The 15,188-nt window shown below is 46.4% G+C and overlaps 1 protein-coding gene across 1 annotated transcript in view; it reads left to right on the top strand.

Annotated features, from left to right (window-relative positions):
* Window positions 1-12,077: 12,077 nt before the first annotated feature.
* The window catches only part of LOC113450368 (uncharacterized), a 51,407-nt gene continuing 48,296 nt past the window's right edge, over window positions 12,078-15,188 (top strand). Inside the window, exons 1-2 of the mRNA XM_087928470.1 lie at window positions 12,078-12,166; window positions 14,381-14,510. Coding sequence (XP_087784596.1) covers window positions 12,110-12,166; window positions 14,381-14,510 — 187 coding nt within the window. The 5' untranslated portion in view covers window positions 12,078-12,109. The remainder of the gene's footprint in view (window positions 12,167-14,380; window positions 14,511-15,188) is intronic.

The following is a 15,188-nucleotide window of genomic DNA, read 5'->3' as shown; positions in this document are numbered from 1 at the left end:
GATAAATATAGGAAGAACACATGGTAGTATTATACATCCCGCTGCAATGATACCAATGAGTGCTACTATGGCTTGTAACCCTGGGAGCTTAGGAAACCAGGATCCAAACAGGTTCCCCATATTGAATCCTTCCCAAGTCTGGACTGGTACATGGGCTACTTTTACCATTCGGTCTGCTATCTCCTGGATCACCTTTCCACTCTCATCAAATTCGATGCAGCAGTTTGTTAGATTAAATTTCCCAGATACTCCTCCCTCCTTAGCAAGCAAATAGTCCAGAGCCAAGCGATTTTTGCATTATATATGTTCTTGAGCATGCACTTTCTTTAGCTAAATGTGTCATAGTCAATATAGTTTGTGATTATTTCTACTACAACTCAAAGACCCACACCCATTATCTCCTCATCCATTGCCTCGCAGGCATCAAAGGTTACTGACTGTGACACGTTGGGGTTATAGAAGTCATGGTTCACCATTACCTTGTTCCCTGCCTGAATCTTTATAGTATACCTATGTGTGGGACCATTCGGGTCATAACATTTGACACTCCCTCCTTCTTTACAAATGGAGTAAGATGTCCCATTGTAGATACAAGTCCCGGAGTCTCTTTTCCTGCAACTCAGTTGAGTATGGAAAATTAGAGTCTTTGTCACTTGTGTCCCTGTTTTTGTTGTTTTTATGCATTGATCACATTGTCCCTCAGTCTTAGCTTTTGTCTTTATCTCAGTCTCTCCTCCTACCCTGCTCATGAGTAGGTAAATAGTCACTAGGCAAATCAGCTGCATGTTACCGCTTCAGAGTTAACTGACCGTCCACTGGAATGGCCTTCCAAGGTTTCTCAGGTTCCGGTGCCCTCTTGACTCTGCTGTAATGTGTCCAGCCTCCTTCTCGAGTGCGAACTGCAGATTCAGTTGTCAACAGCACCTGGTATGGGCCTTCCCAGCTGGGCTGCAGCTTCTCTTTCTTCCAAGTTTTTATCAGGATCTAGTCTCCAACTTCATGGGGATGTTGGCTGCCAGCAAGAGGTGGTCGTTGCACCAACAATCCCTGTTTATGAAGAGAAAGCAAAGACCTGGACAGTGTCTGCAAATATTTTCTCAAGAACAAATCTTTGAATTCAGGAATTGGATTCCCTATTTTTGCCAAGTAGGGTCGCCCCATTAGCATCTCAAATGGAGAGACCCCAGTGTCTTTCCTTGGACATGTTCTGATTCTGAGTAGTGCCAAGGACAAATTCTTTGTCCATGGAAACCCATTTTCCAATTGTAATTTGGTCAAATGTTTCTTCAATTCCGCATTCCCCCTCTCCACTTTAGAACTGGATTCTGGGTGCCACGGGGTGTGTAAATCCCATTTCACCCCCACAGCTCCCATCACAGACTGTAACACTTTTTGTGTAAAATGTGTCCCCCTGTCAGAATCAATAGCTTCCATCATCCCATAACGAGGAATGATCTGTTCTAACAGGATCTTGGTTACTGTGGGTGCTGTGGCTCTCCTAGTTGGATAGGCCTCCACCCACCCTGTCAGATGATCTTTAATCACAAGTAAATATTTCCACCCCCCTTTCTCTGGTAATTCAGTGAAATCAATCTGTGCTCTCTGGAAAGGCCAGCCCACTAGTCTGCCCGCCTATTCCCAACTACCTCTGGGGTGTTCCCTTTCTGATGAGCATTCACATGCACTATTGCCACTTGATCTGGCAGGTGCAGGGCCTCCAAGTCCTGTTCCACAAGCTGTAATTGTTCAACTTGTTTCCTATCAGCCTTGATAAAGCCCCTCTCCTGCCAGATCTTATCAAATGTATGGACCACACCCCAGGCGTATTTGGAATCAGTCCAGATTGTCACATCAATTCCTTCAGCCAACTCTAAGGCCCTTTTCAGAGCAAACAACTTGCACTTCTGCGCAGACCATGAGGAAGGAAGAGAGCCCTTTTCTATGACCTCCCCTTCTCCTGTCACGACTGCAAATCCTGACTTCCTTTTTCCTTCCTCAACCCTGCTTGATCCATCCACAAACCACCTTTCCCCATCTTTCAAAGGAGTCTCTTCCAGATCCTCCCTCACTTTTGTCATCAAATCTACTTGCAACAAACAATCATGATCCTCAGCTTCCCACTCCTGTCTTCTCCTTCTCCAGAGTTTTGCTCAGAAAGGCAATGGGCTGGTATTGCCCTCCCTCTTCTGCGCCAACACTCCTAGTGCCATTCCCTGGGCTGCTGGCACATACAGATGAAATGGGAGCTCTAAATTGGGCAAAGCCAAAACCGGTGCGGATGACAGTGCCTTCTTTAAACATTCTTCCTTCCCATTTTTCATCATCTCCCTCTAACCATTCTATACTTTCTCCTTTTCCTACCAGCTTCCTGTGCAGGAATTGAGCTAGCACAGTGTACTGGTCCCCCCAGACTCTACAATACCCCAACAATCCAAGGGCCTTCCTGACCTCTGTCTTATTTCTAGGGGGAGCCAGGCTCATGATCCCTTTCACCCTCTCAGGATCCAAGGACCTCACCCCCTGCTGAATATAATGCCCCAAATATTTCACCTTCCTTTCCACAAACTGGATCTTTTCCCTTGAAACTGTCAATCCTTGCTCTTTCAGCCAATTTAACAAAGCCACAGATGCTGCTCTAACCTCTTTCTTTCTCCCCAGTCAACAACAAGTCATCCACATACTGAATCAACACGATCCCTTCCCTTTCTCAAAAGACACTAACTTTTCTTCCAAAGCCTGTCCAAACAACAAAGGGCTCTCAGTATAGCCCTGGGGAAGTACTGTCCACCTTAACTGCTGTTTTCTCCCAGTCTCAGGATCATTCCATTCAAATGCAAACAGGTCTCTACTTCCCTCCTCGAGGGGGCATGCCCAGAAGGCATCCTTCAGCTCTATCACAGTCTTTGGGAGGAATTCGTCCCAAGATAGTATAGGGATCAGGAGATCCTCCTCAAATCATTAACTAATCATCCTTATTTCCTTCCCGGTATCCCACAGGTGGATACTGAACACAGGCAACAAATCTCTCCCCAGCAAATTCACTCCAGAATCAGGAATATACAACACTTCAGCTTCAGTCACCACTTCATTCATTTCCAGTCTAATTTGTTCAAACACACTCACATCCTGCGATTTTCCACTCACCCCAACTACTTTTATCACTTTCCTTGATCTATGTGCACCTTCTACCGGGTCACACACAGAAGTCCGGCTTGCGCCGGTGTCTATCAGGAACAGCCGCTCCTGATGGTTAGGACCCACTAAAATGTTTACCAATGGCTCCCCGCAGGTCCTCTTAAAGGAGCCAGAACAGCCCTAATCATCATACAATGCATAACTCCACTCTTCTTGGTTGGTAGGACACTCGCGCGCAAAGTGACCTTCCTTCCCACACCTGAAGCAACTCCTATCCATTCCAGGCTGTCTCATTCCCATGCCTCTTCCTCTGGAACCTCTTCCTCTATCTCGAAAACCTCCTGATTGTATCCCAAAAATTCTCTCTCTTCTTTCTCCAATTGGACCCTTCCCAAAATTCCCACTTTTCTTTACTTCACTCTTTGTTGCAGCCTGTACAGCTGCAACCATCATTTGTGATTTCTGTCTGGTTTTTACAGTGTCTCTGTTCACAAAAACTTGTTGGGCTGCTTTCAGGAGATCAACCATTCCCACAGCTCCCCAATTATCCATTTTCTGAATTTTCTATGGGGAATTTTTGATCTCCTGCCACTGCCCCTTGTTGCCCATTCACTCTTTCATTCCACACTCTCCAGACTGAGGTCTGGATGAGATTCCGCTCCTCAGGAGTAAATAGATGTCCCAAAATGTACATCAGCTCCTGATAAGTGTAATCATTCGGACCCAACCATAGCTCTAACTGTTCGGCCACCTCGTGAGCATTTTCATGAAGCTTTGGAAGAGTCTTCTTCAATTCTCGCAACTCGGCTGGTTTTATGGGGACAGCCACAAAGACTGTCACCGGATTGCCTGCAGCATTGATCCCATTAGGGACTTCCCTAAGAGGAAATGCATCCACTTCAGTTTTTTGGCTGAAGGGAAAATTTTGAACATCTCTTCTCAACTGTTCCACTTCTTTTCTCAGCTGCGGATAAGGCGGCTGAGGAGGGGGTTGTGGCGCCGGCAATGGCGGGGCCGCTGGAACATTGTTCAAGTTAGGATTTGAGGGCGGCAGACTCTGAAGCCAATCATCCATCTCACTTTCATTGTCCTCCTGTTGCAAATTTCACATGAAACCATACCTCTATGTATGCAATTTGGGTGGTCATTTTGTGTTGGAGAATATAGTCTCGCAATTGGGTCATTCAATAGGTACTGGTTTTCCCCTCAGGACTCCAGTGATATGGAATTTAGGATCAATCAGAGGATATTTTGGCCATCTATCTTGACAAAGATAAATCATGTTTTTCTTTTCGAGACGTCTGGTGAATTCCTTCAGATTCGGGGAGAACCACTGCTTAAGTAGTTGTCCCAGGGGCGAATCTACCGGAATAGGTTTTCTGCCATTGTCAAATCTTCCCTGTCCCAGACAGGCTTCTTCCAGGTCTCCAAGACTCTCGCTTTGTCCCTTTCCCATCTCTATTCTTTCAGGCTCCCAGAGCCTTGACTCACCAGTCCCAGTCCTCCAGCAAGCGCTGGATTCTCCCAGAGAGTTTAAGGACCTCTTTCTTCCAGTCTCCTAGTCCCAATCCTCCAGCAGGCGCTGGATTCTCCCAGACAGTTTAAGGATCTTTCTCTTTTGGGCTACAAATGAAAGGAACAAAGTTTACCTGATCTGATCACTCCTGGACTCTCCGCAGTCAAAGGATGTGTGGGCGTCCCCAACTCAGATCGATTTCACAAACCCTCAGCCGGCATTTCGTCTCAGTTCTTTTTCCAAGGACCGTCTGGATTCAAAGTCACCTTGGGAGTCTGGACTCGAATTCGGGGAGAGGTGCCTCTCAATGGGAGGTTGTGGCCACTCTCTTACCTGGTCCCCGCTTTCCAGTCGACCACCGTCGAGGATCCTGGACGAGCCCCCAAATTGTGAGATTGTGGCTAAAGAAAAACCACCAGGATTCAAAGTTGATCCAAGGAAAAAGGTTTTATTGGATATACATCTGCAGATGGGTTCCACCCTTGGCAGCTGGGAGGAACAAAAAGCATAGCTTTCGCTCTACTTTTATACTCTAAAACTACACACACACACACACACACACAGTATACAAATGGCTTGATTTACAATACATCTTTCAGGATACAAGTTACATTTTATTATCTTTTTGGTACCCAGCACATAACAAACACTTTCTTACCCGGTATCTGGCATTTCAAAGACATTCCAAAAAGTGTGATAATTCCCAGCGCTTCAAAGGCATATGCCTGGTACTGCACTCCCTTACTCCAAGGACATAATCTATCTTTCAACATGAGATTTGAGTCATAAAAAGGATACTTAATATTAACACTTCTCACAGAGGGAAAAAGCCTCTGGGGTGGGGTGGGGATCCGAACACGCCTCCCTCATGTGAGATTGTGGCTAAAGAAAAACCACCAGGATTCAAAGTTGATCTAAGGAAAAAGGCTTTGTTGGATATACATCTGCAGATGGGTTCCACTCTAGGCAGCTGGGAGGAATGAAAAACATAGCTTTTGCTCTTACTCTTATACCTTAAAACTACACCCCCCACCCCCAGTATACATATGGCTTGATTTACAATCTATCTTTCAGGGTACAAGTTACATTTTATTTTGGTACCTAGAACATAACAGGCACTTCCTTACCCGTTATTTGGCATTTCAAAGACATTCCTAAAGAGTGTGATAATTCCCAGAGCTTCAAAGGCATTCCAAAAAAGTAACTGGTGTCTAGTACTGCACTCCCTTACTTCAAAGACATAATCTATCTTTCAACATGAGATTTGAGTCATAAAAAGGATATTTTATTAACACTTCTCACACTCAGGAACCGCCACCCTAAGGGCTGCATAGAGATCGGAGGAGGCCTCGAAAGGCTCCGGAGTCCCTTCAGAAATGGCCGGGTGGTGTGAAGACAAGGATTGGGAGCCTCGCTTGGATGCCCAGCTCGTGTCTGGCGGGGGTGGCGGCCTGCGGGAGAGGCGGGCAGGGGGGCCCCGAGGGGGGAAAGGACGGTCCCTCCTTTCTCCGCCTCCCTCCCGCTCCCTCCGCGCAGTCGCCCTTCTCGGGCTCGGCCTCCCAGCGGAAGGGCAGGAACCCCCAGCCTCTCCTGAGTAGCCCCTGGAAAGGCTCCACGAGGGAAGGAGGGAGGGAGGCCAGGAGGCAACAGCGCGGAGGAAGGGAAGCGGGCGAGGAAGCCAAGGGAGGAGGAGGAGATTCCAGGCCTTTCGCCTCAGGGAGACTCGCAGAGCTGTGACTCCCAGGACGGAGCCGCCGCTTCTCTGCGCCCGCCACCCGAGGGAGGAGGAGCCCTTGGGCCGCCCTGGAGAAACGGGGACTTCCGACCGCCTCCCTGGAACCCCTTCCAGGCCGGATCCCCTCGGAGGTTCCCCCCCCACCTGACCCCTTTTCCCTCCCAGGGGGACCAACCGGACCCCTTCCCCAAACCTGCAGGCAGGACGGAGGGAGGGATGGTAGGGGAGAGACTATATACGTATATATACATGTGTGTGTGTGTGTATATATATATATATATATATATATATATTTGTTTTCTGAGGTTCTCGCGGGTATTTATATGTGGATCTTTGGTTGTTCGGTTTTCTCCCGTAAGATTCAAGTATCAAGGCAACGTTTCGATGAAGTCTCATTCATCATCTTCAGGCTTCTGTCTCCGGCTCTGTGCTTTTCAGAGTAATGTGAGATTGCAGCTGCTTCCTCCTTTTAACTGCCAGTGGGGTGGGACTTGATTGGGTGGGGCTTGGCTGTGTTCTGATTGGGTGGGGTGTGTTCTCATTGGTAGGGGGTTTGGTTGTGTTCTGATTGGTTGGGGGTTAGCCGTGTTCTGATTGGTTGGAGGCGTGTTCTGTTCAGGTGGGGGCTTGGCTGTGCTCCGGTTAGTCTTAGTTGCTGGGGATTTGAACTGGTGAGTTGTGATCTTGCTGTTTGGCTTCTAGTTCGTGGTCCTGTTGCATCTTCATAGTGGGTGTCGGTTTGCTTCATGTATGGCTCGGAGGGGTTTGAAGTGGGTAGTGATGCAGCTGTAGTGCAGCTTCTGGTCCATGGTCGTGTCTCATCTTCTGAGTGGGTGAGAGTCTGTTTTCTACATGGAAGTGTGGTGGTGGCATCTTGTGTGGCTCTCATGGGTGTGGGTCTGGTGTCCTTCTTCATGTTAGGTACTCGTCTGTTCATGAGGGCGGGTTTCCAAATGGCTGGAAGGCGGGAGGTGTCATCTCGCTTGTTCATGCTGTGTGGGCGTTTTTCTATCTCTATGGCTTCTCTGATTATTCTGCTGTTGAAGTGTTCGGTTTGGCGATAGTTCTGGTATTTTTAAAATCAATTTCATGTCCTGTGGCTTTGAGGTGTTGGACCAGGGAAGAGGTCGTTTCTTCTTTTTTGATTGAGTTCTTATGTTCTTCAATGCGTGTATTTATTCTTCTGTTAGTTTGTCCAATGTATGTGGTAGGCAGGCAGTGCAGGGGATTTCGTATACTCCTTGGTTTTCTAATTCGATTTTGTCTTTGGGGTTTCTTAGGAGGGTGGATATTTTTCTGTTTGTGCAGAATGCTGTTTTGATGTTGTGTTTTTGGAGGATCTTGCTGATTTTGTCTGTAGTGCCTTTTATATATGGGAGGAGGGCTTTGCCGTTTTCTTGTTCTCTGTCTTGGATTTTGGTTGGGTTTCTTTTTGGATTAGGTGGGTAATTTTCTTTCTTTGGAATCCATTGGCTGTAAGTACGTTGGTGAGAGTGTGTAGTTCGGTTTTTGGTGTTGTTCATCGGCTAAGCATTTTGTTCTGGAGATGAGTGTCTTGGCTACGGAATTGATCTGTGCTGGGTGGTGGTGTGAGAGTGCATGTAGATAGCGGTTAGTGTGTGTTTTCTTCTGGTAGATGGTGTGTCCTAGGGAGCCATTGGATCTTTTGTATACCAAGACATCTAGGAAGGGAAGTTGGTTGTTGGCTTCTGTTTCCATGGTGAATTGTATTTTGGGGTGTAGGCTGTTGAGGTGTGTGAGGAAGTTGTTCAGTTTTTCTTTCCCATGTGGCCAGATTATGAAGGTGTCATCTACGTATCTGAGCCAGAGTTTGGGTTTGTGGTCGTATTTTTCTAGAGCTTGTGTTTCAAAGTGTTCCATGTAGAGGTTAGCGATGACAGGTGAGAGAGGGATTCACACGTAAGAAACTCATTCCAGTTCATCGAGATCATAAAGAAACAAAACTTACAACCTAGCGACCTACTAGTAAGCTTCGATGTCATATCCCTCTTCACCCAAGTGCCAATAAAAGAAGCCTTGACAGCCATCCAAAACAAATACAACCCCCCCAAGCACATCCTAGATCTAACCAACCACTGCCTATCCAATACATACTTCACCTACAATGGACAAAAATACAAACAAATAGAAGGAGCACCCATGGGATCACCCCTCTCACCTGTCATCGCTAACCTCTACATGGAACACTTTGAAACACAAGCTCTAGAAAAATACGACCACAAACCCAAACTCTGGCTCAGATACGTAGATGACACCTTCATAATCTGGCCACATGGGAAAGAAAAACTGAACAACTTCCTCACACACCTCAACAGCCTACACCCCAAAATACAATTCACCATGGAAACAGAAGCCAACAACCAACTTCCCTTCCTAGATGTCTTGGTATACAAAAGATCCAATGGCTCCCTAGGACACACCATCTACCAGAAGAAAACACACACTAACCGCTATCTACATGCACTCTCACACCACCACCCAGCACAGATCAATTCCAGAGCCAAGACACTCATCTCCAGAACAAAATGCTTAGCCGATGAACAACACCAAAAACCGAACTACACACTCTCACCAACGTACTTACAGCCAATGGATTCCAAAGAAAGAAAATTACCCACCTAATCCAAAAAGAAACCCCAACCAAAATCCAAGACAGAGAACAAGAAAACGGCAAAGCCCTCCTCCCATATATAAAAGGCACTACAGACAAAATCAGCAAGATCCTCCAAAAACACAACATCAAAACAGCATTCTGCACAAACAGAAAAATATCCACCATCCTAAGAAACCCCAAAGACAAAATCGAATTAGAAAACCAAGGAGTATACGAAATCCCCTGCACTGCCTGCCCTACCACATACATTGGACAAACTAACAGAAGAATAAATGCACGCATTGAAGAACATAAGAACTCAATCAAAAAGAAGAAACGACCTCTTCCCTGGTCCAACACCTCAAAGCCACAGGACATGAAATTGATTTTAAAAATACCAGAACTATCGCCAAAACCGAACACTTCAACAGCAGAATAATCAGAGAAGCCATAGAGATAGAAAAACGCCCACACAGCATGAACAAACGAGATGACACCTCCCGCCTTCCAGCCATTTGGAAACCCGCCTCATGAACAGACGAGTACCTAACATGAAGAAGGACACCAGACCCACACCCATGAGAGCCACACAAGATGCCACCACCACACTTCCATGTAGAAAACAGACTCTCACCCACTCAGAAGATGAGACACGACCATGGACCAGAAGCTGCACTACAGCTGCATCACTACCCACTTCAAACCCTCCGAGCCATACATGAAGCAAACCGACACCCACTATGAAGATGCAACAGGACCACGAACTAGAAGCCAAACAGCAAGATCACAACTCACCAGTTCAAATCCCCAGCAACTAAGACTAACCGAGCACAGCCAAGCCCCCACCTGAACAGAACACGCCTCCAACCAATCAGAACACGGCTAACCCCCAACCAATCAGAACACAACCAAACCCCTACCAATGAGAACACACCCACCCAATCAGAACACAGCCAAGCCCCCACCCAATCAAGTCCCACCCCCACTGGCAGTTAAAAGGAGGAAGCAGCTGCAATCTCACATTACTCTGAAAAGCACAGAGCCGGAGACAGAAGCCTGAAGATGATGAATGAGACTTCATCGAAACGCGCCTTGATACTTGAATCTTACGCGGGAGAAAACCCGAACAACCAAAGATCCACATATATATATATATATATATATATATATATATATATATATATATATATATATATACATACATACATATACATATATACATGTATATGTATATATATATATATATATGCACAAACACACACATATGTATATATATATGGTATTCAGCTTTCTTCGGGTATTTTCCCACATCATTATAGTTGTGCTTTTAAAGTTGTAGCAACGTTTTGGCAGAATCTCATCTGCCATCATCAGGCTTCTGTATTGTGTTCGTCTGTGAGTCAGACTTGCACAGCTGTTTCTGTTTTAAATTTGATGCTAGCCTATGCTGTGCCAGAATGGTTTTTTCTTCATCCTGATTGGTTGGGAGTCTTGGTCTGTGTTTATTGGTCTTGGAGTTTCTATGTTCTGCTTGATTTGTTTTTCTAATATCTTCTGCTGTTTTGTGGCTTTTTTGTGTGTCTTGATTGGCTGGCAACATTGTGTTCCTGTATTGGAGGCTTTTAGTGCAGCTTGGCTCCGAGTAAATGGACGGCTATCATTTATTAGGAAGCTAGGTTTCATCTGGGTGCCTGGTTGGGGTGTGTTTGAGCTGGAGGTTTCAGGGGGGATCTGTTTGTGCCCAGGTGTTTGCCTGGCTAGTGGTGTGGAGATTATTTTGTTTGTGAGTGCAGGCTTCCAAATGATTGACAGTCTGGTGGAATCATCTCTTCTATTCATGCTTTCAGGTCTTTTTTCAATCTCTATGGCTTCTCTGATAATTCTGTGGCTGGGGTTTTCTATAGTGGCTAGCGTTTTGGTGCCATTGAAGTTGATGCTATGACCCCAGCCACAGAATTATCAGAGGAGAGGACAGAAGGCGGGCAAAGAGGAGGAGGAGGCAGGATTTGCACCGGGCTCTCTGATTGCCCGATCCTGTCTCTGGAGCGGGAGAGAAGTGGGGGGGTGGCCTCTCCAGCTTCCTCCTTCCTGGCCCTGCTCTGGGTGGGGGCTCTGGGCCCTGCACTGGGAGGAGCCACTTGGGGCTCCGTGCAGGTTGGGGGAAGCGGGTCCAGGGCCTGAATTCCCCTTTCTGATCCTGGCCATCGGTTTTTCTCTCCCTCCCAGATCTGAAACAGCCTTTGCAAACAGGATTTCCTCTGCAGGGAAAGGGAGGGAGGGAGAGAGTGGAAGGACTGGCAGGGATCCGTCCTGCGACCCCAGGAATGGTCCCTTGAAGGAAGAGGCCCCTGGAGAGCCCCCAGAGTTCCTGGAGCCCTTTGGAGCTTCTCTGCCAGATAGAGGAAGGATGGAGACACCGCCTTTGGCCAAGGAGGGGAGCGGAAAAGGCCCCACAGCTCTTCAGCCTGGGAGCTGTGGGGAGAGCTGGACCAGAACCTGGCAGAAGGTCCTCCAGGAGGGAACCCTCCTCCCTTCAGAAGTTCCAAACTGGACCTTCATCTGATGCTGGGAGGCTGAGGGTCCCCGAGGACTTTGCAGCCAACTCCATGACTTGTGCAGGCGATGGCTGAGCCCAGAAAAGCACAACAAAGCCCAGATGCTGGACCTGGTGGCTCCTGGCTCTCTTGCCCCCAGAGATGGAGGGCTGGGTGCGGGAGTGTGGAGCAGAGACTAGCTCCCAGGTGGTGGCCCTGACGGAAGGCTTCCTCCTGAGCCAGGCAGAGGAGCAGATCCAGTGGCAGGTGGGAGACTTCAGGGAGCTTGGAAGGGAATAAATAGAGAGAGTGTTTGAATGCTTCATCCTCCCTCCCAAACTTCTCCCACGTTCATAATATGAGGCAATTTCCCAGTTCTTGTAGGACATTGTTCCATTGTTTTCTCATTCAGCCACATGGATGGATGTTGGGGTCTTTGAGATTGTGTTCCGAATAGAAGAATCCACTTTATTTTGTGTGATACCCATCTGTCTTCCCTTTGCTCTCTCTATAGAACCTTCTATTTTGTTAATTATGCATTTTGAAATTATTTATTCCTTACAGAGAAACAAAGAATGAAGCTTTCTGGTTTTTATGATGGAAATCAAACAGCGGTTGAACCTCCAAATCAAGTAAGAGGAAAAGCGATTAGATTTCTATTCTCCACGAAGTGAAGCAGGTCTGCAGAGAGATCTCTCCTTCTGTTTTCCCCCCTTGTCTGGCCGGGATTATTTTTGTGTTCTTCCACAACATGGAGAGCAGAATAGCAGGTTCAAGTTACTGTTGACCAGCATAGCTTCCACTGGTTATCTTGTTCTGCTTGGTTCTCCTCCTACTTTGAGTTTACAAGAAGCAAATTTTTAAAAGTCCTCCAAGAAAAAGGAATAAACAAATCACAGTGGCAGGAACTGCTAAGGGACCCTTTTTGGGGTGGGTAACTTCTAGAGACCCCCCCATTTTTTTTGTAATTCTTTGACTCACAATTGTGCAAGGCTAATGAAAAATAAATACTCACTTGCCATATTACCATTTTTAAAAACTCTTAAAAACCATATGGGCTGCTGCATTTTGCACTAACTGGAGCCTCCAGATGCTCTTCAAGGGCAGCCCCATATGGAGCGCATTGCAACAGTCAAGACAGGAAGTGACTAGGGCATGAGTGACTCTGATTAAGGACCGTTGGTTCAGGAAAGAGCGTTACTGGCGCACAACCTGAAGTTGTGCAAAGTTCCTCCTGGCCACAACTGCCACCTGCTCTTCAAGCAGGAGTCGTGAGTCCAGGAAAACCCCTAGATTACACACAGGGTCTGTTTGGGGTAGTCCCACTGCATTGAAGACTAAGGTGGCAATTCTACCTGAGCCAACGAACCCCAAACCCAGGGCCACTCAGCCTTGTAAGGGTTTAGTTTCAACCCAGTGCTCCCCATCCAGTCCCTAACAGTCTTCAGGCACTGCAAGAGGGAGGAGACGGCATCACTTAACTCACCATGGGCTGAGACATACTATTGAGTATCATCAGCATATTGGTGATACCTCAGTCCATGGTGATGGATGATCTCATCCAGTGGCTTCATATAAATGTTGAACAGGAGCAGAGAGAGTGCCAAGCCCTGCGGAACCCCATAAAGCAGTGGGTGAGGGCTGGATCTCTCCCCTCCTATCAACACTGACTAAGAGCAGCCACAGAGGAAGGAAGTGAACCAGGATAGCACAAAGCCTCCCATTCCCATCTCCTGAAGCCACCCCAGGAGAATCCCATGGCCGATGGTATCGAAATTACTTTACTGAAAGGCACTGAAGATTTTGCAGAATCAATGAACTTGATAAAACTTCCCCAAATATTTCTTCAGTGAAAGCAATTTTCAGATTTGCCCATTTTCTCACCTAAAATTAGGACTTGTGTGACGCACAGCCATTTAACTTAGTGCATATCTCTGCTTTGGGAATTTGGGAACAATGCAATAGAACAACAGAGTTGGTAGGGATCATGGAGGTCTTCTAGTCCAATCCCCTGCTCAGACAGGAAGCCCTATAACATTTCAGATAAATGGCTGTCCAGTTTCTTCATAAACACCTCCAGTGTTGGAGCAACCACAATTCCTGGAGGGAAGTCATTCCACTGATTAATTGTTTTCACTGTCTGGAAATTTATCTTTACTTGCAGGTTGGTTCTCTCCTTGAATAGTTTCCATCCATTGCTTCTTGGAACACTGCTATCATGTCACCACTAGTCCTTCTTTTCATGAAACTAGACATCCCCAATTCCAGCAACTGTTCTTTATATGTTTTAGCCACCAGTCCCCTAATATTTTTTGTTCTCTTCTCTGCGCTCTTTCTAGATCTTTTTTACATCTGGCAACCAAAACTGGATGCAATATTCTAAGTGTGGCCTTACCAAGGCCTTATAAAGTGGTACTAACACTTCATGTCATCTTGATTCTATCCCTTAATGGAGCCTATGATTCTGTTAGGTTTTGGGGTGGGGTGGGGGGGGCAACTGAAGCATAGTGCTGATTCTTGTTTAAGTGGTTGTCCACTAGGACTCCACAATCCCTGTTGCACTTACTCTTGAGCCAGGTATCACCTATTCTATGACAGTGCATTTTGTTTTTCTTTCCTAAATGTAGAACCTTACATTTCTCACTGTTGCTTTTGTTTTGTTAGATGGGACTCAATCTGTCGATCCTTCTGTATCTCGAGCTCCTTTTCTGGAGTGTTGGTATTCCTGTCAATTTGGTCTTGTGTGCAAATCTGATGAGTTCCCTGTCTATCCTCTTGTCTAAATGAATGATGAAGATGAACAGATCTTGCAAATCCTCCTGTTCTGTTCTTTTTTCCATGTCCAGGAGACTCTTCTGTCCTTCGAGGAGGTGGCTGTGTATTTCTCTGAGGAGGAATGGTCTCAGCTGGATCCTGACCAGAAAGCGCTGCATTCGGAAGTCATGCTTGAAAACCATAGGAACGTGGTCTCTCTGGGTAAGAGTTTTCTAGTCCCCAATCAAGAAGAGAGCTTCTAGTTAGTTTTTTATTAAAATACCACTGATCAGATATTGTCTCCTGGGAGGAAGAAGGAAAGGATCTGGCCTTGTCGTGCTCCAAAGAAAGAAAGAGTCAATGTCTCTTTGTTTAGATACTTTCTGTGCTATTTGTTATCTGTATTTTCCCATTTCTATTTGAACTTATCTGTGGAGGCTGAAAAGAACGAGATGTGCTTTTGTGTGTTCTCTGGAGGTGCCGAGAAGCAGCCTTTGAAAAAGTGAGAGGAGCGTGTTGTCATTTGTCCTCTGAAACCTCCCCAAATTGTGTGAGAACAGAAGTTTCACACTCAGCCCATGGGAACCCATGGAATCCAAGAAGAAAGGCCTCACGCAGTATGACTCAGAGCATCCTAGGGCACTAGTAATACCCGATTTATGACAGTTCACTTAGCAACCATTCCAAGTTATGACCAGCCCTCCTCCAGTACTTGAGACCCAGTCCCCTCTTTGTTTTCAAAGACTTTTTACCTGGATCTCGTGAAGTCCTCAGTTTTTAAAAGAACTTAGGACTAAAGTACTGCAGTGTGAGATCACAGAAGATTAGTAGCCTGAGATCTTGCACTATTGGGCTTGTGTGATCTCATACTAAAGTACTTTAGGCCTCCGTTCTCTGAGA

Source organism: Pseudonaja textilis, chromosome 2 (genome assembly GCF_049901715.1).
Source record: "Pseudonaja textilis isolate UNSWEBS1 chromosome 2, rPseTex1.2, whole genome shotgun sequence".
NCBI classification, from domain to species: domain Eukaryota; kingdom Metazoa; phylum Chordata; class Lepidosauria; order Squamata; family Elapidae; genus Pseudonaja; species Pseudonaja textilis.
This window is presented reverse-complemented; position numbering and strand designations above follow the sequence as displayed.